This window comes from Sceloporus occidentalis, unplaced genomic scaffold (assembly GCF_023333645.1).
Source record: "Sceloporus occidentalis isolate IW3139 unplaced genomic scaffold, rSceOcc1.0.p SCAF_2, whole genome shotgun sequence".
Lineage (NCBI taxonomy): Eukaryota > Metazoa > Chordata > Lepidosauria > Squamata > Phrynosomatidae > Sceloporus > Sceloporus occidentalis.
The window spans coordinates 100,023,392-100,051,026 of record NW_028316982.1 but is presented as its reverse complement, the minus strand read 5'-3'; the positions used below and the strand labels follow the sequence as shown (position 1 = coordinate 100,051,026).

General features: G+C 42.3%; 2 protein-coding genes across 2 annotated transcripts in view; one reads left to right on the top strand and one right to left on the bottom strand.

The window, feature by feature from the left end:
• The first annotated feature begins 6,039 nt into the window (after positions 1-6,039).
• Positions 6,040-19,609, top strand: LOC149318772 (pterin-4-alpha-carbinolamine dehydratase). Its single transcript, XM_089510437.1, has 4 exons — positions 6,040-6,142; positions 15,063-15,194; positions 16,926-17,006; positions 18,892-19,609. Exons 1-4 carry the CDS (start codon positions 6,140-6,142, stop codon positions 18,988-18,990), a joined length of 315 nt encoding a protein of 104 aa, XP_089366563.1. The 5' UTR covers positions 6,040-6,139; the 3' UTR covers positions 18,991-19,609.
• Positions 19,610-20,697: 1,088 nt separating this feature from the next.
• The window catches only part of LOC149318771 (sphingosine-1-phosphate lyase 1-like), a 55,574-nt gene continuing 48,636 nt past the window's right edge, over positions 20,698-27,635 (bottom strand). The window contains exons 13-15 of the mRNA XM_089508354.1: positions 26,950-27,096; positions 24,157-24,277; positions 20,698-22,837 (exon numbers count right to left, since the gene is read on the bottom strand). Coding sequence (XP_089364480.1) covers positions 22,694-22,837; positions 24,157-24,277; positions 26,950-27,096 — 412 coding nt within the window. The 3' untranslated portion in view covers positions 20,698-22,693. The remainder of the gene's footprint in view (positions 22,838-24,156; positions 24,278-26,949; positions 27,097-27,635) is intronic.

The following is a 27,635-nucleotide window of genomic DNA, read 5'->3' as shown; positions in this document are numbered from 1 at the left end:
ATTCCTTTCCCCTTCTTTCCCACCTTCCCTGCCTTCCCCTCCCTGTTCCCCCTTATTCAGGAGCTCAAGTATAACCTCTCTACTTCCATACAGAAATAATGAATGATAATGTGATTGGGAATGCATTTCTAGCACAAATGGCCAGAATGCTGGGAAGAAAAGAGTAATAATCTCCTCAGGAAATGAGAAACAGTTGTGTACAGAGTGATGGATAATGCCCATGTTTGACCACAGCTTAGGAAGATATTTTTTGAAAGACAACCCCCACCACAACCACCACCAAAAAAAAAAAATCAATCTGCCAGACATGGCCATGGTTGGGAAATTCTTGGACTCACAGTCTTGAAAGACAACTTTCCCTGGGTTTAAAAATGTGCAGAGCTGGGAGTGAGCTAAACAAAATGCGCTCTGAATCTAGCAACAAATAAAAGCCAAATCAGGCCTAACTGTACTGTTACTCATTAACAGTGCAGTTCTATATATGTTTAACCAAAATGCAGGGGTGTCGCTAGAGGGGTCAGGGAGTTCAGACCCCACCAAGTGACAACCAAAGGGAGGTGACACCACTGCTCCCCAAACATCTGCCTTTTGGCAGAAAAGGAACGCGGTGTTTGCCTGCATCCCTTTAAAATACTGAAGAGATGTGAGTGGGGCAAAATTCAATAGGAGAAGAAAAGAGAGGCAACCCCTTGTTTCCCTTCTTCTGGAAACAGTCTCATTAGCTTTAATTTTCATACAGGAAAATATATTCTGTGTGTGTGTGTGTGTGTGTGTGTGTGTGTGATTGACAAGCTGTTTGCAATTGTGGCTGGTACATAATGCAAAGCACTTAATGTCATCCCCAGGGTTTATCTCTAGGTCTCTGGTTTGGGCCCAGAAACCTCAGAGCCTGAGACGATCCTGAACTAGCAACTCTACTACAACCAAGATGCTACATGTCAAGCATAGGCAGCTTGTACCCTAACCCTAAAACCACAGTCTCTAGTTTCCAGCATTTAGTAACCGCAAACACTCTATGCTGTGCCAGTTGTTGAAGCCTGTTTGTTTGCTGTCACATCAAAACATTCAACCCTTTGACATGTTCTTAGGCTCACCTCTCATAGGAGACAGCCCTTATTCCAGTCACTGGTGCCTTTGGCTCACTCTTTAAAAGAAGTGACATCTTTGGATCATCACTCAAGCAGATTGCCTCATCTATTCAAGCTGCAGGCCTTATATATACTTTCTTCTTTGTTGGTCGGCATCTTCATTGTGTCTCCCCTACATGCCTTCTCAAAGTACTGTATCTCTGCTGATTTCCGTGGACAACAGAGATTTCAAAATTTATTACAGACCCCTGCTTGTCCTTTGTTGATGGTTACTTTTCAGTTTTTGTAGCCTAAAGATGTGGGCACAATCTTTGGAGAGGTGAGAGCCACTACATATGTACTAGACCTTTACCCTTCCTGGCTAACTAAACAGGCCAGATGGGGACCTGCTGAGTGGGCCAAGGAAGTGACTGATGCCTCTTTACAAGAAGGCAGGGTCCCAACACACCTGAAGGAGGCTGTGGTAAGACCTCTTTTGCAAAACCCTTCCCTGGATCCTAGATAACTATAGGCTCTACCCTTCCATTTTTGGACAAGGTACTAGAGTGGTTCCTGGATGAGATGGATTATTTAGATGAATTTCAGTCTGGTTTCAGATCTGATAATGGGACAGAAACAACTTTGGTCACCTTGGTGGATGACCTACACAGGAAACTGGACAGGATGGATGTGTCTCCATCGGTTCTGGTGGACTTCTTAGTGGCTTTCAATACCATCGACCATGGTATTCGTCTGAGTTGCCTTTCTGGGAGGGGCACTGTCAGAGGGGATACTAGTCCTGCTTGACTCCTTGGCCATTGGCCTGTGGGTCCCCTCAGGGTTTAATCTTGTCCCCTATGCTTTTTAACATCTACATGAAATTGCTGGGAGAAGTTGTCCAGAGTTTTGGAATCAGGTGTCACCAGTATATAGATGATACCCAGCTCTATCTTTCTTTTCCACCTAGTTCCAAGGAAGCTGTTCCTGTGCTAAACTGGTGCATGGCTGCTGTAATGGACTGGATGAGGACCAATTGAAGCTTAATCCAGGCAATACAAAGGTACTCTGGGTCAATTGAATAACAAGTCTGGGGATATGGTTTCAGCAGTGGCCAGGAGAATTTTGGGACAGTTAAAGCTAGAGTGCCAACTGTGCCATTCCTGAAGAAATTGGATCTGGCCATGGTGGTACATGCCTTGGTTACATCCTGTTTGAATTGCTATAATGCACTCTATGTGGGGCTGCCCTTGTAAACTGCTCAGAAACTTCAGTTGACCCAAAGAGATGCAGACAGACTGTTAACTGGAGCTGGCTACAGAGAGCACATAACTCCTTTTTTGCAACAGCTCCATTGGCTGTTGGTCTATTTCTGGGCATAATTCAGAGTGATGGTTTTGGTATAGGTATAAAGCCCTAAACAGCTTGGATCCAGGTTATATGAAGGGCTGTGGGGCTGTACAGACTGCCCCTTTTAGCACCGGATCAGGGCTGCAGAAATGGCATGCTGCAGCCCCAATCTGGCCTTTCCACAGTGCAAAAAGGAACCACAAAATGTGGCTCCTTTCTACACCATGGAAAGGGCGCTGGAGCCACAGGCGCCACGGCTTTTTGGAACTCCTTTGATGCTGCATCATCTGGAGTGCCATGATGCTGCTTGCCATTTGGTACAGCATGCGATGTCACACCAGCATGGGGGTGGAGTCAGGGCGTGCATTGTGCGGACACTCCACCCCCACTCCACTCCCGGGCTGGCATTTATGGCTGGTCTGTATAGCCATTGTATCTCCCTTTATGAGCCCATTAGAGTGCTAAGATCATCTGGAGAGGCCCCTCTCTCTGTTCAACTACTTTCTCAAGCTAATTTGGTGGAGAGGGAGAGGGCCTTCTCAGTGGCTGCTCCCAGGGTCTGGCACTCCCTCCCTAGAGCGGCCAGGGTGGCCCCATCCTTGCTCTCCTTTCAGCAACAGGTAAAAACATTTTTGTGCCATCAGGCTATTTCAAACTGATGAAGAGTTGTGGACTGTGCAACTTGTATATTAAGGTTTGTATACACCCTCCCCCCCACCCCTAGAATCAATGTTAAAGTATACAGGAGAAGGAGGGTATTTTATTTTATGTAGGTTTAAGATTTCAACCTTACTCCTGTTTCTATGAAGTCTTATTCCATGCAGGAATAAAAGCTTCTGAGAACTAAATAACTTAAATGAGACTTACCCCTTTGAGCAGGGGTCAGGAAGATGTGGCTATCCAGATCTGGTTGGACTGAAATTCCCATCGTCCCCAGCCAAGACAAAAGGAATGACAGGAGCTGCAGTTCAACAGGATTTGGAAGAACAGACATTCCCCATTCAATCAGGGGAGAGAACTATGTAGCCCCCCAGATTTTGGATTGCAACTGCCAGCAGCCTGAGCCAACTTAGCTAATGATGAGGAATTCAAGGAGTTGCAGTCCAGGGACCACAATTCCTACTCCTGCTATGTGTGTTTAAGATACCAGGCTTTAATGTGGCATTGATTTAATTGGGGTTTCCTACCCAGAGCTACAGCTAGTGGCCACATAATGACAGCCTTAAGTAGAAGTTAGCCTCATTGCAATCAATGGTCCTTAGCTAAAGATCCAGCTGTTAAAGCACAGATCCAGATGCTATTCTATTCCCATTGCTGCTGCTGCTGCTTTTTTTTTTTTTTAAATACATTTCCAAAGTAATCACTGTGTTGGTCTGTTGCAGCAAAAACAACAAGGAGCATAATGGCACTTTAAAATACTAATATATTTATTGCAGCTGAGCTTGAAAAGTGACTTTTTTTGTACTACAGCTCCTAGATTTTGCAAATTGTTATCCACGGGTGGGGATTGTTCAGCCCTCCAGGTGTTGTTGGATTGCATTTTTTAACTGTACTAGCCAGTTTGAAGGCCGGTGTGGTGTAGTGGTTTGAATGTTGGACTACAATTCTGGAGACCAGGATTCAAATTCCCACTTGGTCATAAAAACCCATTGGATGGCCTTGGGTAAGCCACACTCTCTCAGCCTCAGAGGATGGCAATGGCACACCCCCTCTGAAGAAAATTGCCACAAAAACCCTAAGACAGGTTCACCTTAGGTTTGCCGTAAGTCAAAAATGACTTGGAGCCACACAGCAACAGCAGCAACAACAGCTAGTTTACAATGAGGAATGATGGTAGTTGAAGTCCAACAACATCCCTGATGATTCCTAGCCCTTTTGGAATCCAAAAAAGTAATTTTTCCAAGCTCTGCTAGAATAAACGTGTTTGTAAGGCATCAAGGACTCCTTGTTCTTACAGCACTTATAAACAACTGCAGTCCCTATATTGGAGGCAAACTAAGTGACTTTTCTAAGCTCTGTTTTTTTATTTAATTGCATTTTATTCTTTTAATGAGTCATGGGTTTAAATATTGTATCAGTTTAATTCTATTTTAATGTTCATTTTTGTGTGTTTAATTTTATTTTTCATTGTAAGCCACTTTGGGTTCCAACTATAGGGGAAAAGCAAGACATAAATAATTGTAACAATAAGCCAGGATATCAGACAATGCAGCTGGTTGAAATTAAAATGGTATTCCCTGCAGTCAGAGGGAAATGAAAGGCAGGAGGTACTGGCGGTGCCAATACTACCATGAACAGCTTTGCAAAACCATTTTTCCTCCCATTCCCTTTTCCCCAGAAATTTGTTTCTCCTTTCCTTCTGTATGCAAAATTGCCCCTTTAGGGAACGGGTTGGGAGCCAGCATGTGCATTATTAATATACACCAGGGTATGTTAGACTCCATATGTATCCAGTCTAAAGATACATCACTGTAGAAATAATGCACTTTGACACTACATTAAGTATTATAGCTCCATCCAATGAAATCCTGGGATTTGTAGTGTTGTATGGCAGAAGAGGGTAAATGTAAAACTACAAATCCCAGGATTCTGTAGAATGGAGCCAGGCCAGGGGCAGTTAAAGAGGTGGCAAACTGCATTATTGTTACACTGTAGTTGTCAGTGTGGTGTAGCAGTTTTGGACTGGACTCCAAGAACAGGGTACGATTCCCAGTTCAGCCATGAAATCCACTGGGTGACCTTGAGCAACTCACACTCTCTCAGCCTCAGAGGATGGCTGTGCCAAACCTCTGAAGAAACTCGCCAAGAAAACCCCAGGATAGATTTGCCTTAGAGTGGCCATAAGTTGGAAAGAACTAGAAGACACAAAACACACACACACACAAAAAACCAAACATGGGCAAGTCACACTCTCTCAGCCTCAGAGGATGGCAGTGGCAAACATCCTTTGAAGAAACCATTCCAAGAAAACCCCAGGATAGGTTTGCAACTTGAAGACGCACAACACAACACACACAGAGAACAAATATGGGCAAGTCACACTCTCTCAGCCACATATGATAGCCATGGCAAACCGTTTCTGGAGAAACTTGCCAAGAAAATCCCAGGATAGGTTTGCCTTAGGGTGGCCATAAGTCAGAAACGACTTCAAGACACACAACACACACACATATACAACAAACATGGGCAAGTCACACTCTCTCAGGAGTGTGAAATGGACAAGTCACACTCTTTGAAGGAGTAGGATAGCCATGGCAAACCTCTGAAGCAACTTGCCATGGAAACCCCAGGATAAGTTCGCCTTAGGGTGGCCATAAGTCAGAAACAACCTGAGGACACACAACACAACCAACATGGGCAAGTCACACTCTCTCAGCCTCAGGGGGGAAGGCAATGGTTAACCCCTTCTGTAGAAACTTGGGTGGCCATAAGTGAGAAAGGACTTGTGGGGGCACACAGCATCATCATCAACAACAACAAAAGGACCCAGTCACCCAGGGCAGACCCAGGCATCCAGCTCCCTGCTGCTTTCCAAGGCTGCGAGGGCGGTGGCTGTGTGTGGCGCCTCCTTCTTCCGCCAACGCCAGACAGCAGCAGTGGCCATAGGTCCGAAGAAGGGCCCAGGGGCAGCAGCAGCAGCAGCAGCAGCAGCAGCAGCAGCAGCAGCCCCTCTCTCTTTGCTGGAGGAGCCTAGTCACCTGGGAAAGAGCCAGAGGGAGCCAGCGATGGTGAGTTGGTGGCACAGGAGGAGGCACTGCAAGGGCTGGCGCAACCAGGCTGGGGAAGGAGGGGTGCATGGACTTAATCCTTCCTTGGCTCGCTGCCCTGCTGCTTTTTTATTTGTGGTTGTGGGTTGTGTGCCTTCAAGCCCTCCCGACATATGGCCACCCCAAGGCAAATCTATTCTGGGGTTTTCTTGGAAAGGTTTCTTCAGAGGAGGTTTGCCACTGCCATCCTCTGAGGCTGAGAGAGTGTGGCTTGTCCAAAGTCACCCAGTGAGTTTCCATGGCCCAGCCAGGATTCAAACCCTGGTCTCCAGAGAGCCCCAGTCCAGCACTCAGACCTCTATAGGCTGAGAGAGTGTGGCTTGCCCATGTTGGTTGTGTGTGTGTTGTGTTGTTGTGTGTCTTCAAGTTGTTTCCCACTTATGGCCAACTTAAGGCAAACCTATCCTGGGGTTTTCTTGACAAGTTTCCTCAGAAAAGATTAGCCACTGCCATTCTCTGAGGCTGAGAGAGTGTGGCTTGCCCATGTTGGTTGTGTGTCTTCAAGTTGTTTCCCACTTATGCCCACCCTAAAGCAAACCTATCCAGGAGTTTTCTTGGTGAGTTTCTTCAGAAGAGGTTTGCCACTGCCATCCTCTGAGGCCAAGAGAGTGTGACTTGGCCATGTTTGTTCTGTGTGTGTGTGTCTGGAAACCCAGTGGATTTCCATGACCCAGCCAGGATTCAAACCCTGGTCACCCAAGAGCCCTGGGCCAAGACTCAAACCTCTACATTTTGCATGTATTTTGCGTATTTATAGTGTTTTAACTTGGATTGTTTTAGATTTGTAAGTCGCCTTGAGTCCCTGTACTGGGAGGAAGGTAGAATATAAATAAACATCATAAACATAATAATAATAATAATAATAATAATAATAATACATCCTCTGAGGCTGAGAGAGTGTGACTTGCCCAAGATCAGCCAGTGGGTTTCCACGGCTCAACCAGGATTCAAACCCTAGTCACCAGAGAGCTCCAGTCCAACATTCAAACCTCTACACCTCACTGGCTCTGAGCTCTCTCTCTCTCTCTCATTCTCTCTTTTGTGTTGTGTGACTTGCCCACGTTTGGTGTTTGTGTATGTTGTGTGCCTCCAAGTTGTTTCTGACTTTTTGGGCAGAGAAAGTGAAAGAAAGACCTTATGAAACTACAGATCCCAGGATTCCATAGGATGGAGTTAAAGGAGTTAAAGTGCTGTCAGACTGCATTATTGCTACAGAGTAGATGCACCCATAGACTCAACACACATGGAGTCTAAAGTACACTTATGTTTGTTGTTTATTGTATCTCCAACTTACAGCAACCCTAAGGTGAACCTGTCCTGGGATTTCCTTGGTAGGTTTCTTCAGAGGGGGGGTTGAGATGGCCATCTTCAGAGGCTGAGAGAGTGTGACTGGCCCAAGATCACCCAGTGGGTTTACGTGACCAAGCCAGGATTCAAACCCTGTTCTCCAGAGTCATAATCCAACATTCAAACCAGTACACAAGGCTGGCTCACTGATGTACACTAAAAGAAATGGACACTAAAAGAAATCTAATGTATACTGAAGGGTACCTGTATGCTAGCAGCTGTTCTTTCATAAGGTAAATATTAAACAAAACCCAGCCTTTCATTCACAACTTTCTTCTCATTGGACAATATATGTCTTATATATTTACCTGGCAAGGCAGGCACTTTAATAGTAATCAAATGGCACCACTTGAGGAAAGAAAAGAACAGCTTTGCTTATAGTTTCCTGCTAGCAGAAGGGTTTTTTTCAGGAGGTTCATAAAGAGTGATCTTAGGAGTGTTGTTTTGGGGTAGCAGTACCTTCTTTTTTTGGCACCTTTTCCCTGGTTGAAGCCTGAAGGGGAATTGCTGTGTCTTTTCAAGTCCCTAGTAAATAGGCAAACTCTTATTTTTTGCCTGAGTTTTGTGCATTTCTAATTTTTAATAAGAGTTCTGGAAGTTAGAAAACAGCATCTTTTGTTGATTTGCTGTTCTCCTTAAGTATGTTCTGCAGCCTGCTGTAATAAGAAGCATGTGTTCCTTCAAGATCTGTGGGAAGCATGTGAAAAGCATTAGTTTCATGTCTATGAGGCATTTAAAAACAACCACCACATAAGTTTCATGGTCCAGACTCGGGTAAGATGGGAAAGCAGCAGTGCTGACCAAGAAAATAATAATAATAATAATAATAATAATAATAATAATAATATTGTGACCATCAGCACTAGGATGACCAAGCTTAGTAGTGACCTCTTCTCATAAGGCTGAAAACTGAAGTAAAATGTTAGGTGGCTTCTGCTACACAAGATGGTGGTTGAAGATGGAGCAAGCTTATTTTCTGCAGCTCTGGAGACCTGGAGCAATGGATGCAAACTATAGGAAAAGGGATTCCAGCTCAACATTAGGAAGAACTTCCTGACAATTAGAGAGTTGAACGCACACTCCCTTGGAAAGTGATGAAGTCCTTCTTTGGAGGTTTTTAAGCAGAGGCTGGATGGCTATCTGTCAGGGATGCTTTGATTATGAATTTCTGCATGGCAGGGGATTGGACTGGATAGCCCTTGGGGTGTCTACCAACTATTTCTATGATTATATGAAATATAATACCATTCCCTAGATTTTCCCCCCCAACAAACTCTGGGGTAGGCATTGCATATACATTCTAGAATGTCTGTATGTCAAGCAGAGATCCTTATTTGGAGGGGGCACAGATGACACCCCAGCCCCCAAGCACTCTACAAGCTGGAGGATTTTAGAGTGTGCCCTATTGGTCCTAGCTGGCTTTGCCTGCCCTCCCTATTGAAGCCATGCTGACTCACATACTGGCTGTGGAATTGCTCCTGCAACTGGAACCTGGACTGAGGTTGCTTCAGTGCCCCACACTTTCCACCAAATTGGGAGAAGGATGCAGAGGGCTGGTTCCTCCGGACTAGCTGAAGATAGGATTCTACCCAAGGAGGAGGGCCAAATGATGAATCCCATCCTCCCCAATCCCAAAAATGTAGTGGAAGTTGAATCTTAACACTGTCATGAATCTACAAGACTTAAGCAGAGCAGTGGAAGATAGTGGGGCCTGGAGATGTCTCATCCACAGGTTTGCCATGAGTTGGGGCCAACTCAAGAACAGTTAAAACAGCAACAAACCTAAGGCACATGCTGGCCCTCTTTTCAACATGTTTGGGCCTGTCAGTGAGACCAGGGAAGGGGACCATATGATTGGACTTTCATATCCAAGATCTGTACATTCATGAGAGCTTTGTATTGGATATATGGTTGCCAGTGTTCATATGGCCTGCAGTCTTTAAGACCAGCCCAACATACACAAGCTTAACAGAAACCTTCTCTCCCATAGAGAATAAGATGGGGAAATTCCATTATGTACATCAGGCTGCTTTTGAATGACTGAGGAACAAGGAGCAAGAAGAAAGCTCCTCACCTTAATTGTCACGATCTTTATCCATCTTTGAGAGAAAGACTCAAATCTGGAGCAAAACCATTCAAACTAAGTGTACATAGAAAGGGGCTGCTATTTCCTTCAAAGTGAATAGGTTAAGTTAAAGCGTGTCACTTTAATAAGCGTATTTGTTTTTGCATGATAAAAGTTGTATTTAGGTATCTTGTGCAATCCAGAGTGGGCAAAGGGCATGCCTTGTGCCATGGGCAGCCTTCCCTGTTTTTACAATCCTTGACCCCACCAGGCATACTGGATCACCATTTCTTGTAGCCAAAAGAAAAAAGAGGGGGAAAGATAGGCTTACAGGAAGAGCTGTTCACCTTTTAGGTAGGTTGCAGATAGGGATGTAAAATCCTTACCTTTCTTTATCCATCCATGTGAGGACAAATAACTAGAGTACTTTCTTCCTGCTGCAGGAAAAAAAATGGATACAGGGTTGGCTGCATCATGTCCGAATGACCAAAGTGCTGTGGAGGAATTATTTTGCAGAGAAAAACTGGAGGGTTTTTTTCCCCACACAAAAATGGTTTGTACAAAAATGTGGAAAACTTTTTTTCCCATAGGAAACCGTGCAGAAAATAGGGTTTTCGCACACACACAAATCCCCGTGAGTTTTTCTCTGCAGAAAAATTTTCCACAACACTTTAGCATATCAAATACCAGAAGAAAATTAATACAAAATTGCTGGCCTATTTCCTTTCTCCACTTTGGAGAAACATTTGTTGTTGTTGTTGTTGTTGTTGCTGCTGCTGCTGTTATTGTTTTGCCTTGGAAATGAACAATAGGAAATATTCTTTCCATCTGTTCTTGCAGCCCTTCACATAATAAGTGCAATGTTAACAAATTCAAGGAATCAGACTAAGGAATAAGTGCAGCAATATGTGGTGCCTGCAGAGCACAGAATTCACTTTTCACCAGATCCATGTAGTTGTAGCATCAGTTCTTTGACTCCCACCTCCCATTTTCCCTTTTTGCATGATTAATGCTGCCTCCCTTCTAGCTGTGTGGTTATGGAAATGGGCGGAAGTGGCTGGCTCTGACTTTATCATAAACCTCGCTGTCTCTCTGCACCTCATCCAAGTTGCTAAGATACCCTGAGCAACCTTATCGACTGATCTCACTCAAAGGGCAATGGCTGAAGTTTTATTGCTCTGAGCATTGTGTACCCAGCATGGCTTCACTTTATTGAAATGCTCCATTTTAGCACAGAGTGGAATATTGGAAGTGAGACTTAAAAATGAAAATTGGAAGAAGTCCCTTTGGGCATTGAGAATTGGACAACTTGTGACTTTCCAGGGGGTAGCCTGCAACTCCTACAATTCCTCAGCAATAGCTGAGAGGTGCTGGGAATTCCAGTCCAACCACAACTGAAGAAGCACAGGTTGCCTTACAGGTAATATTATGTCAGAGGCTATAAATCAGGGTAGGGCATCTAGCGTGGCATAGTGATTTGAGCATTGAATACAACTCTGGAGACTTTGGGCAAGTCACATGCTCTCAGCCTTGGGAAGGCAATGTCAAACCTCTCTAAACAAATATTGCCAAGAACACCCCATGATAGGTTCGCCTTAGGGTCGCCATAAGTCATAAATGACCTGAAGGCACACAAAACACACAGGCCATCCAACACACTCTATATATTTTAGATGACAATTTTCATTAATTTCAACTAGCATGGTCAGTGGCCAAGGATTATGAGAGTTGTGTCCAAAATATCTGGAGATAGCAGGTTGCCATGAATTACTGTATATACTCTACTATAAGTTGACCTCATGTATAAGTCGAGGATAGCTTTTGGGGCCAAAACTATGAATTTTGATATGACCCGTGAATAAGTCAAGGGTAAAACCTAGGGGCATGTAACAAAGGATCTAAAGGATGAAGCAAAGGAAAACAATGCCAAAAAAATTCAAAATTTCCAGTAGACATAACTGTTTGTGGTCACACCAAAGGCAGGATGGATGAGAGAAAAGAGCAGGGTCAGTACTTCCTGGACAGATTATACCCTTGCCTTTTACCAGGGGTTGGTTCCCTTTTTTTATAAGAGTTAAAATACAGTTTTTACATTGACCTGTGGATAAGTCGATCCAGGATTTTTGGGGTCAATTTTTTTGACTAATTTTTTTAGACTTATACATGAATATATACAGTAACCACTGAATTAGCCATCAATGGTAGCTAATGATCTGGCTCTTTCTGGGTGAGCTGCCCCATGGGTCACTCCACAGAGATTATTCTATCCAGTTTAGCTATATACCTTGTTAGAACTATGTGATATTGTTGCCCTGCCCCCATCTAAATCCTCAGGATTGTATAGGCTGCTCAAAGCAGGACCTTACAAAATATCAGATTCAATCTAGTTAGTATTGCTTTCTTCCAAAGAAATCAATGGGATAAGTAAGCCACAACTAATGCATTCTCACTGAGTTTATGGAGTAAGGTATGAATGATTTAATATGGTTCCAGTCCTTTCTCTTAGGTCCAAAACACACTGCAGAAATAATCCTGTTTGAGACCACTTTACCTGCCCTGGCTCAGTACTTGGGAAATTCTAAGAATTGTACTTTATTGTGGCACCAGAGTTCGACAGAGAAAGCTAAATGTCTCACAAAACTATAGTTCCCAGAATTCCCTAGCATTGAGCCAGGGTAGTTAAAGCAACCTCAAATTGGATTATTTCTGCAGGGTTTTTTGGACCTTAGTGAACCTCCTGTAACCTAACAGTGTGTTCTTTTAAATATCCATAAAAGAGCAAATAGTCCCTATAAAGGAAGATTGGGTTGTCATAGCTGGAGAGACAACCTAATTCCCACTTGTGGCAAGACTAATTGATTTAAAATCTAAGTTGTGGAACTGTAATATACAAATACATACAAGTGAAGTGAGTCTGATACATCCATGCTACTAAAAGCAGTGGTCTGTGGACTGGTGCCGATCTGTGGAGAATTTCTGGGAAGGAAGGAAGGAAGGAAGGAAGGAAGGAAGGAAGGAAGGAAGGAAGGAAGGAAGGAATTGTAGCCAATGGGTATAAATATGGTGCTCCCGCCCCCGCCCCATCAGATAGCTTAAGAAGCACTGTGATGCACAATGTGCCTGTAATGCATGGTAGTGTTCTTAAAGGGAGAAAAACGTAACCACCAGCAAAGCACTTGCAATGTTTTAGAGCAAGATCCATCAGCTTTAGAAAAGAACAACTGTCATGAATCAGGGGACGAAAAGGACAACTTGTAAGCCAGGCACAGGCCCAACAGTTCACAAAGAAAGGAATTTAACAAAGCCATGGAAGCCTTCTGGAACAAACAGTGATTTCCCCCAGCATAATATCAATGCTACTAATTGGAGATCGTAGAACAGAGGCATCGTGGACCTAGAGAGCAACAACAATTAACACCGGATTTGAGATCTAAGCTGCCAGGCAGCAGCATAATCAGCAGGAGACAGAAAACTAGTGGGTGGGACACCAGTGAACATGTAATTGATTGGCTTTATCAAAGGACATACAAAGGACTGGGTTGGAAGCTGCTAAATGGGTTCTGTGTGTCTCCTATTAGCCACACTTCCTTCCAGAAGCCAAAGTACCCTTTGAACACAAGTTTGAAGGACGAGTTTTCTCCTCCCCCTAGCCAACAGGCATAGAAAACAATGCCCAAAATTACCATGAGACAACAACAAATCAGATGAAATCTGGGGTGGGAGCTGATTTATAATGATTGCTTTCAGAAGTCCTTGTGTAATGAAGCCACTGGCTTGCTTTGATTTGTTACCCTTGGTTCCTCCCAGTGTCCAGAGACAAGAATGTGAGGCAATAGTCTTTAACCATTAACTGAAAAGCAAGCTGGTTAATAATGAAACTGGTTTTTTCTAGCATTTTTATTTAAAAGAACACACTGTTAGGTTAGAGGAGGTTCACTAAGCTAGATGTGCCAGCTAGTCAGCTTGTCATCTGAGAATCCTGCTGTGCTTCAAGAAAGTATTTTCTTGGATGAATCCAGTAGAGCCCCACATCAAGACTAAATGTAGCGCAGGGATTGTTACAGGGAACTGAACATAGGGCTGTGATACAATTTATGTCCTTCAAGAACAGACTACATGATGTGTGGAAAAGAAATGGTAGTTCCAGGTTCAAGTTACCAAACTGTATGTGGTGTTGTTGACATCAGATCATTTTAATTCAATGGCCGTAGAGATATTGCTTTTTGTTGTTGTTGTGATGTGCCTTCAAGTAATTTCCAACTTATGGCAATCCTAAGGTGAACCTATCATAGGGTCTTCTTGGGTTGAGTGTATATGACTCAACTAAGGTCACCCAATGGGTTTCCATGGCCAAGTGGGAAATCTAACCCTGGTTTCCAGAGTCGTAGTCCTATCACCTGGGTGATAGGTAATATAGGGGTTCTATATTACATTGGTGAGCTGGAGTAGTGTAGTTGTTTTATCTATTACTGTATTCTGGGCTAAGGCTTCAGAAGACCAGGATTTGAATCCCTGCCCAGCCCTGGTAACCCATGCAGATGGCTTAATTAGAGTTTCTCAACTCAGCGCCTAGAAACACAGTGAAGGCTCAGCATGGTAGCAGTTTAGTGCATTTGAGGAGCACCATGTTGGGGAAGTCTGGCTTATTCAGTTGCAGACAACTTGATCAAAACTTGAGTAGTGGGACTCATGAAGCCTTTAGTTTTACCTATTGTTACATTCTTTCGTTATGAAGGAACCTACCACGTCTACTTTTTGAACTTCCCCATGGTTGTGGAACAAGAGCATATGTGTATTTGTTACTTGATGAGTGCAGCAGTTGGGTGTTGAACTGTATAGATGGCACATGGTGTAATTCCATATACCATTCACATCTCTCTTTTTAAAAACTTTATTGAAATATACATATAAAAACATATAAACATACAACATAAAAACATTACACACATACTCCATTCATCCTACAAACTACATAAACTTTAAAAGTAAAGACCTCCAAACATAGAGAGCACTAGATATATCTTCCCTTGTTACTTTCTCCTCAATTATATGAATATATTTTTAAATTTCCCTTCCTGTAGATGTCTCATATATTACTACTAAAAAAAAATGAAAACGGAGGCCAACTGTAGTTTTATTTTAGTGTGAGCTTTCCTAGATATAAACCCACTTCTTCAAATGCAGTAGAGAAAGCTATCCAGGCCTAAAAATATAAAGCATATTTTCACAGTTGTGGGAGAGGGATGGAATATAATAGGAACCAGAATGATGCAATCATGACTCTTCCTCTACATTTTCAAAAGGTTGTGCAAAGTGATACAGATTTTTCAGACCTTCACAGTGGTCAGTTAGTACTGATGTGTGAAAGCAATAAATCTGCCTGTTTCCTTGGATTTAAAACCATCCCCAATTATAGTGACTGTTGAGACTGTTGCCAGCTCTACTTACTTACTTACTTTCTTGTCCTAGGCAGGAAAAGCCCACAGACTAAGTGGTGAAGAAAGGGAACAGCTGCTACCGACTCTCCGATCAGTAGGATGGAATGAGGTGGAAGGCAGAGATGCCATTTACAAGGAGTTCCATTTCAAAGATTTCAATCGGGTACAAAAAAAAAAACCCATCCCCCCCCCCCCCATTTTTAGTCCAGGGAAGCCAAGGTAGATGGCATTTGTGCCAAACAAAAATACCATTCCCTACTCATTGATTCATGATTCCTGGTAGAGGTGCATATATTCTGGGAGAAGGAAGGGGATGGTTGACCACGGTTAAGATGACGAGTAGCAGACACTCAGCTTACACTAACTTGGTGGTTCTGATCACAAAATATGGGGCAGAAGATGTAGTTTCAGAGGCATCTTTCAGGGCATGATAGCAAAGAGTATAGCAGAATGAGTGTTGTCACATAGTTTTTTGTGAGTTTTTCAGGCTATGTGGCCATGTTCTAGAAGAGTTTATTCCTGATGTTTCACCAGCCACAGATGCTAACGAAATGTCAGGAATAAACACTTCTAGAACATGGCCACATAGCTTGAAAAATTCACAAAAAACTGTGGATACCAGCTGTGAAAGTCTTTGACTTCACAGTGTTGTAACAGTTTCTCAGAGCCAAAACACATTTGATGAAATTCATGAATCAACCATGGTATCTGAATATGGTGGGTGCTATAGCAAGCATGGAGAACGTTGCCCTACAGAATGCAACTTTCATCCGCTCTAGTGGTGAGTAGTGGTAATCAGTGGTGAGAGAGGAGGGTTATAGTCCATCATCATCAAAGACTGTATCTGCTTATATAAGCCCGGGTAAACTCTAAAATCTGTGGGGGAGTGGTGCTTTTCCTCCACCTTAATAGACCCAGTTGGTGAGGGCTCTGGAAAGAGGTTTCCTCATGGCTGCTCTCACTCTCTGGAACTCCACAGGAGGTCTGCTTGGCCCTTTCCCTCCTATCTTTCTGCTAGCAAGTGCAGTTGTTTTTATTTAGGCAGGCTTTTGCATTTTAATTATGTTGTATGCACTGCGTGAAGTGGTATGTTGTTACGTCATGTCATGTGAGCGTGTGTGTGTGTGTGTGTGTGTGTGTGTACACATACATATATATGGTATACATGTGTGTGTGTTTGTTTTAAATGTTTTATGTGTTTAGCTGTTTTCCCCCAATATCTTTATTCCACAATTACTCATCAAAAACATACATAAATACAAACATCTATTTAACTTCACATTAAACACCCATTTATACATCCAGTTAACATAAATCTTACTCTTACCTTAATTATACTTTACACTAATTCTTACCTACTACGTTTCTATTCCACTTTTACTATGTCCATGTCAGTCTGTGTACTTCCTCTTACTCACCTTGTCCTCTCTCTGTATCCACTTCAACTTGGCTTCTCTCCTTTTCATTCTTTATTTCTCATTTCTTCTCCTTTCCCTTTTTTTTTACTCTCCCATATTCCATCTCCTTTAATGGCTGTTTTAATCATGTTTTCAGTAATGTTTGTTTAATTCTTTTTTAATTTTGGTAAATTAATATTTTAACTGGACCTTTTAAAATTATTGTAAGCCACCTTGTATTCCATTTTGGGGGGAAAGCGGGATATAAGTGCAATAAATAAATAAATATCTTGTGGAGGGCCCCCTGTTGTACAGTAAACTCATTCTATTTGGCATTTCTGCAAAAACACTACTGGGAACCAAATTACATAATTGTATCATATACAGTGGTTTACATTGTGTACTTTACCTTTAAATGGCAAGCCTCAAAAGGTGTCTACATTATAAAAGTGGCATGTGTGTCCTTTCCTAAAATATACATTGTATTTCATGATCAGGCCTTTGGATTTATGACCAGAGTGGCTCTACAGGCAGAAAAACTGGACCACCACCCTGAATGGTTTAATGTCTATAACAAGGTAAGGGAGAAAATTGGCTTTAAAAGTATCCTTTAAGTGACTAAAGCCTGAGATGGGGGATGTGTGGCCCTATGGATGTTGATGGACTCCTATATTCTTTCAGTGGTGGCTGAGCAACTAAGGCGGATGGAAACTGCAGTTTACCAGCAACAGGAGGGGCATTTGTCCCCCCACTCCTGAACTGAGCCAAATGTGGAGTTAAGCATCATGTTCAGGGTAAATGCTTGACTCACCTCTGTGATCCTGCTCTAGGAGGATTGAGCACTCGGGATGGACAAGTGTGTGTAGAATATATGTGCAGTGGAAGTAGAGTAGGATGTAACAAGGACAACACCTAACCATGATGCACTTAACACTACTCTCGTCGCTATTGTGTATCTTTTTACCAAATACTGTGTTTCCCCAAAAATAAGACACCGTCTTATATTTATATTTCTTCAGGAAGACACACTATGGCTTATTTTCAGGGGATGTCTTATTTTTATTAAGTATGTACAACAATCTACATTTATTCAAATATAGTTGTCTTCTTCTGGAACATCGTCATAATTCTCCAAACCCAGAATTCCATTCTGAATTTCTTATGACTCCATTTCCTTTAGAACCACTGGCCCCAATCTTTCCGCTCCTTTCCCACCCCTTTCCCTTCCACATGGGGCCTATCACTATGTCTTATTTTTGGGGTATGGCTTATATTGTGCAAATGCTTAGAAATCCTGCTACAGCTTATTTTATGGGGATGTCTTATTTTCGGGGAAACGGTACTAGCCAGGGGGCTACCTTTTGTGTTTGTCAGCAGCAAAGGATTAGTAAACCCTCATCTTTAGTAGGAGTTAGAGGCACAGGACCTCTGCAAAAGATCTCTAGGCCTACAAATATGCTTGCTACTGACTATAGTTCCCAGCAACTGCTGCTGCTGCTGCTGCTACAATAGGAGCCAGCACGGAGTAGTGGTTTGAGGGTTCAAATTTGGGCTTGGCCATATCACCCACTGAGTGATCTTGGCCACATCACACTCTCTCAGCCTCAGAGGAAGGCAATGACAAACTCCCTCTGAACAAACCTTGCCAAGAAAATCCCAATGATAGGTTCTCTTTAAGGTCGCCATAGGTCAGAAATTACCTGAAGGCACACAAGACACTGCTGCAAAAATCTTCAGTGTTGTCATCCTTGAGAAATATGACAACACTGAAGATTTTTGCATCAGCTGCAGAAGGACCAGACTGGTAGTGGCTCATCTTCCTCACCCTCTCCTCCTCTGTGTCTTTTTCCTGCCAAAAGCCTTGGCCTCTTACTCGCTTTGCTGCTTTGGCACCACAGTGCCTCCAATGGCTTCCAAGCCTTTCTCTGCCTCTTGTGACGACGACACCAGAGATGATTTTTGCAGCTGCAACCACCACGACACCTCCTCTCCAGCATCTTGAAGAAGTGACGTCTTGGAGATGTCATGCTGCCAAAAAGGCAAAGGGAGTAACTGGTTGAGCCAGTTGGTGCAAAAGGAGATGTAGAGGAAGAAAGAAGGGAGAAACCTGCTGCAGCAGCCTGGCCCTGTCAGATCTCCCAGATCTAGAGCCTGATCTAGTTCTTGGGTTGGCAACTGCTCCTCCTCTGCCTGTTTGTCCTGCTAACAAGCTGGATCTGGTCACCCCAACTGCTTCCTTCACCTACCACTTGCAAAGCCTTAGAAGTCTCAACCAAAGAAAGTCCCATGAAGCAAGTGGGGAATAGGAGGAGGAGGAAGAAAGGCAGAGGGAGCAGCTCCTGCCGCATCATTACTAACTCACCACCACCACCAGTACCTCCTGGGCAGCTTTGATGTTCACTATATTTCTATAACATGTATGTTATGAAAACTGTACTAATTATGACACCTCTTGTATTTCAGGTTCACATAACATTAAGCACACATGAGTGTGCAGGCTTATCCGAGCGAGACATCAACCTGGCCAGTTTCATAGAGCAAGTTGCCAACACATTAGCCTAGAGGCAGTCGCCAGGGCCATCTGTGCCCTCTTTCTGTCTGCTGAAGCAGTAAGTGGACAAGTACACTGCCCAGTGAAGGACAGCATGTGATACTGATCCAGTATTGAGGAAGCCCATCTTTAAGTACAGCTGTCTTTTTAACTTATTGTATGATGATTCCACATGCTGGTACAGGGAAACCATTGCTCTGCAATTTCATTACCTTTTCTCAAACTGTCTTATGGCAAATTATAGCGCCACTACATTCAGTATTGCTATTCTTGTAATCTGTGCAGTATTACAGTAGTACAGTGAGGGGCCATCTGTGCTGGAGTTACTCATAATAAAGTTGACTTGTGTGATAAAAAGGAAAGTGGTTTACAAGATACTGTTTGTTGGTTGTGTTGCTAGATCTTTGTGTTCTAGCTATCAACAATTATAATAGGATAGAGTACTGCTGCTCTAAGGGACTTTAGGCTCTTCACATCTACTTTTTTTGTCTGAACTCCAAATATAACTATCAGAGCCAAGTGTAAAAGATGTGTTTACACCAAATGAACAGAGTGCCTCTTAGGACATTCCAGGCCTCAGAATTTATTTTCAGTATCAAAACCAAAATCATAATCTTTTTATACAGAAGCCTATTTCTGGTTACCCCAAGGTGTTTTTTTCTGCCTGTATTTTGGAACTCTAAATTAAAAACCTGTTTTGTTGCTATTGTTAAACAACAGGGAGTTAATAACCCTGGGCAGCTGGGCTGAGCTCAAACCTTTTTTCTGTGTGTATGCCGTAAAAGCAAAGTTTGGAAAATGCAGTTTTTTACCACAGTTCTCAGAATCCTGAAGACACCATAATCATGCTGGCTAGGGGATTCTAACAGCTGTAGTACTATTTATTTATTTATTCTGCTGAGCTGTCAGCTTTGTTGTGGATTTCAAGAGCTAAACAGAGCTCTCATTTTCTTCCGATTCTGAATCTACTCCAATCAAAATGGAATACAATAATATTACCTATTAATTTTACATTTCTGAAGCCACGTTAAAAGTCATTGATTTGCAATAAAAACTGACAGCCAGCAAAAGACCAGATAATACCTCGCAGCAAGGCCACAATAGCTAAGTACAAGATGTTTTCAGATATTAATATGCAAATATCACTAAACAGGAGAGCCAGCATGTTGTAGTGGTTTGAGTTTTTGACCACGACTCTGGAGACCAGGGTTCAAATTTCTGCTCTAGCATAAAAACCTACTGCGCAGGTCACACTCTCTCAGGAGTTTATCAAACTGGAGGAATTTCTCTTAAATTCGAATGAAAAGAAAGTGGGGCCAGAACGCATTCACTTAAAGTCACTCGTTTAGCACAATTATGTGAATGTGCATTGCATGTGAACTGGCTTCCCATTGTCCAAATTTGTGTGTGGCAGTCTATCACACAATAACGTGAAACCACATGATTGCATTTGGACTGACTTCCCATTGCCCGAATTTGGGTGTAGTGGGTTATCACGCAATAACATTAAACCCCATGATTGCGTTCAGATTGCCATTGCATTATACTTCCAATTTCCCTTGTCTGATAAACTCCTTAGTCTCAGAGGAAAGCAATGGCAACCCCCTCTGAAAACTTGCCAAGAAAACCCTATGATAGGTTCACCTTAGCATTGCCAAAAGTAAAAAAATGATTTGGAGACAGACAACAACAGACTACTAAGAAAGGAAACTGTATAATCGGTCCATTTAATTTTGCATAGAAATTATCCAACAACATTTAAAATGAAACATTTTTGCCCTAGCTTTCTTTTTTTATTATTTTAAACCTGAAAGATGTCTGCATGATGAAGTAAACAGAGCTATGCATTCCAAATAGTCCTAATGGTTTATATTTACAACAGTAGGCAAACAGAGGTTGACTTTCTGATTTGATTGCAAAGCTTCAGATCCTGCAGAAACTGACAAGAACTTTGCTCCACTCTACAACTTGAATGAAAAGTAAGATTATCAGATACATCGAGGTGAGTTATACCAGATACATCAAGGCGAGTTACATACATGGTTAGGACATGACAGTCAAATATTTCCCTTTCTTAAATATTATAAAACAGTGCTGTGGAAATCGTACCTGTGCATTGATTGAAATATATACTAGAAATCTTTTTCATACACGTATCTCAAACAATAGCATTCAAGTCACTTTATGCTCCCTCTCCTCGGAGTTAAAAGAGAAAAGATGGCTATAAGGGGCTAACCGTTATTCCCAGAATTCACAACGGTGAAAAACTGAACAATTTATCTAGCCCCAACACATCAAGAACTGTGTAATACTGGTTAGGGAGAGAGAAGGAAGCATTTCAGAAGTGAACACCTGTAAGTTCACCACTAAGCTTTCTCTACAGGATCTCTGATAACAAGTGGTGATAAAACACTCATGTCACCTAGGAAGATGCACAGAAATGGCTTAAGACCTGACTGGAAGTTACTACACCCTCACCCAAGCCTTGGAACAAACTAGTGGTACCTGCCCTTTGTCCCAGGAATTTCACACAAGAATTATAGCTATTTCCTAGAAGCAAGCTGAGCTACAAGAATACAGTTAAGACCACTTCTCTGAGCAACAGTTACAAAGGTCTGCTCTTTCTCTCTGTTAAATAGGGTTGGCTCAGACAATATGGAGGGTGGAGAATACGTTACCTGAGGCTGATTTGCCACTGAGGTTATTTTCAGTGTAGTACCATGAAACAGTTGATCATCTGTTTGACAGACTCTTCAGCTTCCTTCCTGGCAAAATCTGAAAGTGTTCTCTCAAGAATGTGCCCCACAGTCAATGTATTACCAAGAACAAAAACAAAAGGCAGAGTCCACTAACATGTTAAAATAAGATCATCATCTGCCACAAAGAATTTACATTTTAAAAGTTAACATTCATGCCACAAGTCTATGTAAGTTCCAGCACAGGGGTTGAAAGTGGACCAGCTAGATCTCTGGTCTCAAAATGTGATGCTGGTACCCAGGAATCACAAATAGATTCCTAATCTTTCAGCAGAGTGCCATGTCGGACTTTGCAGCAAACAAAAGAACCATTTTGGCCTTTTGAGCTTGCACAAATATACATAACTGGACAACTATTGTGGGTGGCATTTTTAAAACTCCAGGGAAAGAAGAAAAACATTAAGATTACATCAGGGTGGGTGTTGAAAATGAAGAGAACATCATTCTTTCCTTGAAACCTCCCTCTACTCTGTCTGGGATTCAGAGCAGATTCCCATACAGAACAATCTAAACCACATTTGCACTCTTTTAGTTCTTATCCCATAAAGTCTGGAGAGTGTGTTAGCATCCAGACTTTTCCAGTGGCTCACTGTTCAAGACAAAAACAAAGTCAACAAAAAGGTAAAAAACAAATAGATGTCTCAAAGACTTAAGTGTGAGCACTGACGGAATGGACTTGCATTGGCCAGGATACAGCTGCTTTTCCAAGGATTAGCCAGCATAAAGGAATACAAAGAGTCAGCATTAGAGACACAACTTGTGAGAACTCACAGATATCAAAGCCAAGGAAAAGTTGGAGATATGTCTGTGCTTATCTTGGGAAGTGAACAAGTTATTATGAAACAGATGATCAAAGCTGCCATGTGTCCTGCACTTGCAGGAACAACATCTTATGTTTCACTTTCCCTAGACATCTTTAGAATGCCACCCAGCTACTGAAGAAGCAGTTGCTATAGGATCAGTGGTGGCCTGGAGAACCATTCATGTGAGCATCTGCTGAAGGAGAAACATCTGTGCAGTACAGGCAGTCCAAATAAGCACTGGCAATCTCTGAAATCATGTTTCTGTCAGGTATGGCTTGTGCCATGCCATAAATAGCACCCTAGAATTTCAAACAAGAACAACAGACACAAAGATCAGTAAATGTGAACCATCTTCCCCCAAACCAACATTTTTTACTTATAAATGGTTACATTTATCTCCTGCTTTTGCATTTAAAAATGCCCCAAGGCAGCTAATAATAAAACCCAATGCTTTACAAATACACAGTCTCACAATAAATATCACAAACCACATAAAAATAAATTGAAAAACGTTTTTCTTAAAAATGGCAACCAGATACAATAAAAACATGGTTAAAGTTTTTTTAAAAAAATACAGAGACATACAGGAAAACAGATCAGATAGTTACCAAATGCTTCTTTAAACAGAAAGAGTTCTGCCTGCCTACAGAAGGCCATCAAGTAAGCAGTTTGCAAATCTTGTGCAACCACCAAAAAGGCCCTTTCTCAAGTTGTGTACATAAATAGTTGCAAAGCAAAGAAGGGCCTCTCCAGCAGATATGAGCAGCTAGGCAAGCCTGTGCAGGAGGAGATAGTTCTTCAGATAGCCTGGTCCCAAATCATTTAAAGCTGTCTGGCAGACCTTATATCTATTTGTAAGATAGAAATCATGTGTTCCTAAAACACGCTTATTAATAGCCTGGCTGTAGCATGGATTCTCAACAAAATAAAATTTCTGAAAAGATTTGGAAGACGAATTACAGATGACATTTGATAATTTAATTAAGGTTTAAAATCATCATGGCCAGATTATGTATCTCTAGAAACAGGCATAGCTGTAAGCCTGAGGGCAGGGAATTGTCTAATTAACGATTTGTAAGCTGTTCTGGGAGCCTTTGAGGCTGAAGAGCAGGGTATAAATACTCTAAAATAAATAAACAAAAGCCCCTACTGTTGGGTATCTAGTCTTGGGAGTATCCCCAAACTACAAATGTGATTTGTCACAAAGGAGAACTCCATCCAAAATAAATCTGCCTTTTTACTAATCAGGAATGACTCTACAGTGGAACCTCGCCATACGCGGGGGATCCGTTCCGGATCCCGCCGCGTATGGCGATTTCCGCCTGTGCTCGAGCCCCATTGTAAACAATGGGGCTCATGCGCGGCGGCGCGGGGGCGCAGGCGAGCACAGGACGCAACGGGCGTGTGTGCCCATTCAATTGAATGGGACGCACCGCCCCTTCCGCCCCGCGCGCGCGCCGCGGCTTGAGCACCTATGCTCAAGGCCGCGTATGGCGAGGTTCCACTGTACTTCTCTGAAGTAACTTTCAATGATTTTGCCCTGATTCAGTTCACCTCTGACACCAGGCATCATAAATTCAAATCAAAACATCCCTTTGAAAATCAAGGGGTACATTACCATGCCAGTGGTCTTGGCTTTGGGGTCCTTCATAATCTCTGTGATGCATTCTCTGATATCCTTCAAGAGTAGATCTGCCACTCCAGGCTTTGTGTGCAGAAGTGTTAAGCAAATATGAATACTGGGGAAGAAGCAGAGAGAGAAAAGGTTTTACCTTTCTTCACAACAATCACTTTCACAAACCTTTGCATTTGTTCTCTTTAGTCCTAAAAAACCCTTGGGGAAAACTGAAAGTTGGGGGGAATTGGTCCACCATGTTTGCAGATGTATATGTTAGCTGTGTTGGTTTCAAGCACAGATTGGTTCTGGCTGTTACTGCATGTAAAAGACAAACAAAGCAGAAAGCACTGGCTCTATAGTTTATTATCTCAATTGTTCAGTGTCTAGAGCCACTCTAAGAAACAGGTCACTTGTCATCAGCTCTTTCATCTACTATAATGAACTGTCCATATGTTATCCTATGTTACAGTGCTTTTTAGCTATCTCTAAAATATGGACACCATCAATGTGGCATTGTTTTCTTTAAAAATAATGAAATCATCAGTGCACTGTAGCTATAATTTCAAACCTTTAGCACACCTTATCGTATCACTTCATTTCTCTTTACAAGTTCCAACAGTAATTCCCAATAATCTGAAAGCAAGGACTCCAGGGAATTTTGTTAACATTCATTTGAGATAGCATAAAATCCAGTTTCTGCACCCTGTCACCCCATCAGAAGCCTTACACAGCAGCCTTCATCATTATTCCCCTGGCTAGAACAGAGGAACAGAAAATATGGGGGTCTCCACAAGAGCCGCATGGTATAGTGGTTTGAGCGTTGCACTACAACTCTGAGAAACTGGATTAGAATATCCGCTCAGCCATAGAAACCTACTGGGTGACCTTGGGCAAGTCACATTTTTTCAGCCTCAGAGGAAGGTAACAAGCCTCCTCTGAACAAATCAGGCCAAAACCCAGGCACACAAGAACAACCCACAAGTTCTTAAACTTCATCTCCTATCATTCCTTACCCCTGGCTACATTGCCAGGCTATCTGATGTGGGGAACCAGCAGAGCTATTTTTTTCTAGTGTTCCAGGGACTGGCACTAAATTTCTGCCCACAAGGTGCAGTTGTTTCTTTTTTTCCTGGAAACCTGCCAAGGACCAGCTGTCAATGGCCCAGGGACCAGCACAGGTCCAGGGACCACAACTTTTGAGTAGCGCTTATCTAGAAAAGAGATCAACAACTTATTTATTCACAAGTGCATTGGTGTCTTCCTGGTAGTGGTTTAAGAACCAAAATATGACTATGTTGCTTTACCCAACCAAAGTAATTACCCCATAGGTAAGTCATATTTTTTAAATCTAACACCATTTAGCTTCACGTTATAAACAATTATGGAATTCATGAGTAGCCCACATTACTTCATTCACAGGCTGTGACTTAAAAGAACTCCTCAGGAAGCAGATTGCCAAAGATCTTCTGCTTTTCCATGAGGTACATGAGACAACAATCAAACCCTGATTTCCAGAGTGATAGTCCAATGCTGAAACCACTACATCACACTGGCTATCTTTCAGATCCAACCTACTAGCCCCCAAATCAGCTCTCATTGATCTAGGAAAAGGGCACATAGGCCCCATACAGACAGACCAAAATAAAGCTGCTTCGGGTCACTTTGGAGGTATGTTGTTTAAATGATGCATGCCTCCTAGGAGTCCGGAAGCTGCGCCAAAGCTGTGCACCAGCCCTTAGGACTGGATCGTGACTTTGGTGCAGCTTCTGGACTCTTAGGATGCATGCATCATTGAAACAGCATACCTCCAAAGTGACCTGAAGCAGCTTTATTTTGGCCTGTCTGTATGGGGCCATAATCTTCCAAATGACCTCTCTCCTTTTAACTTTGAACAAACCTGGAATTAAGATATTGTAAAGTACAACATGGTAGGTGTAGGAAAGGCACTCCTTGGCGAGGAAAAATTAATGTAATGCAATGCAATGCAGTGTGTGTGTGTGCGCACGCGTGTGCGCACATGTATTACATTAACAGAAACTAGCATCAATGAAGGAAGTGAAAAGTTAAAATATCAAGGTACAAATTCTACTGATGAGTTCCTACTAGAATTACATGGCTTTAAAGCCAATTCTGACTTATGTTGACAAATCTATCAAGAGCTTTTCTTGGCAGGAGTTGTTCAGGGAAGGTTTGCCATTGCCTTCCGTTGAGGCTGAGAGCATGTGACTTGCCCAAGGTCAGCTGGGGGGTTTCATGGCTGGGAATCGAACCCTGGTCTCCAGAGATGTAGTCCAACAGTCAAACACTTAGGCATGCTGGCTCCCTAGTCAACACACCAGTAAATCCTAATGAGTCAGTGGGTCTATTCTAATTGAAGCTAATCAATGGGATTTAACCCTATGAATGAAAACAAAGTAGTTTTTCATACAACACATTTTAAATAATAGCATTTGCTCCTACAAAGTATGCTATACAACCACCAATCCAGATGGCTTTTCAAGAAGAATTGCTAAAAAGCATGGAAAATGAAGGTTCTCAATAGCAGCTAATCATGACCACTACATATTAGCGCCAGCTTTAAAGGCAGGGCACTTCTAAATGACACGTCAGGGAAGTAACAACAGTGGCAGGATGCTATTGTACTCATGTCTTGCCTATTGGAAACATCATGCTGAATTAGATAAGACACTGGCCTAATCCATCCAAGAAAGTTCTTAGATGGTTTACCACTGTTCATTCTCCTACCACTCTGGTACTATGCATCAAAAGAACCCAAGATCACAATGAACTCACCTCGGTGGGAACTGCAAAACATTAAGATTCCATCCTTTCGTTAATAACAAATTTGACAACCGATATATGTCAAATGTATCTGACCCCAGAGCGAGAGCACATACTTCAGGTTTTCCAAAAATGAAGATATTGTCAATTTTCTGCAACCTGAAAATATAAAGCCATGTTTCATATTTTTCCTTTATAGTGACAATAAATAAAATGTACAGTAAACTCAATTTATATTAATGTCACATTACCAGTATTCTTTAAAAGCCAGTGTTAGCATATTTACATAGATAACTACTCTCTCTCCTGATCTCAGAACACTTTCCAATCTTATGATCAAATATAGCTGTTCTTATGGATACAAGTCATTTTATGCTTAATAGATGATCCAGTACATGTGCATTTGAGGGGGGGAATTTCCCCCCAAAAGGCATTATTGAGTGAAAGAATTTGGAATTCCAATCACACTTCTTGCAAATCACCTTGGACTGGTGATCATAGAATCATAGAGTTGGAAGAGACCACTAGGGCCATCCAGTCCAACCCCCTGCCATGCAGGAAATCCAATTCAAAGCATCCCTGACAGATGACCATCCAGCCTCTGTTTAAAGACCTCCAAGGAAGGAGACTCTATCACCCTCTGAGGGAGTGCATTCCACTGTCGAACAGCCCTTACTGTCAGGAAGTTCCTCCTAATG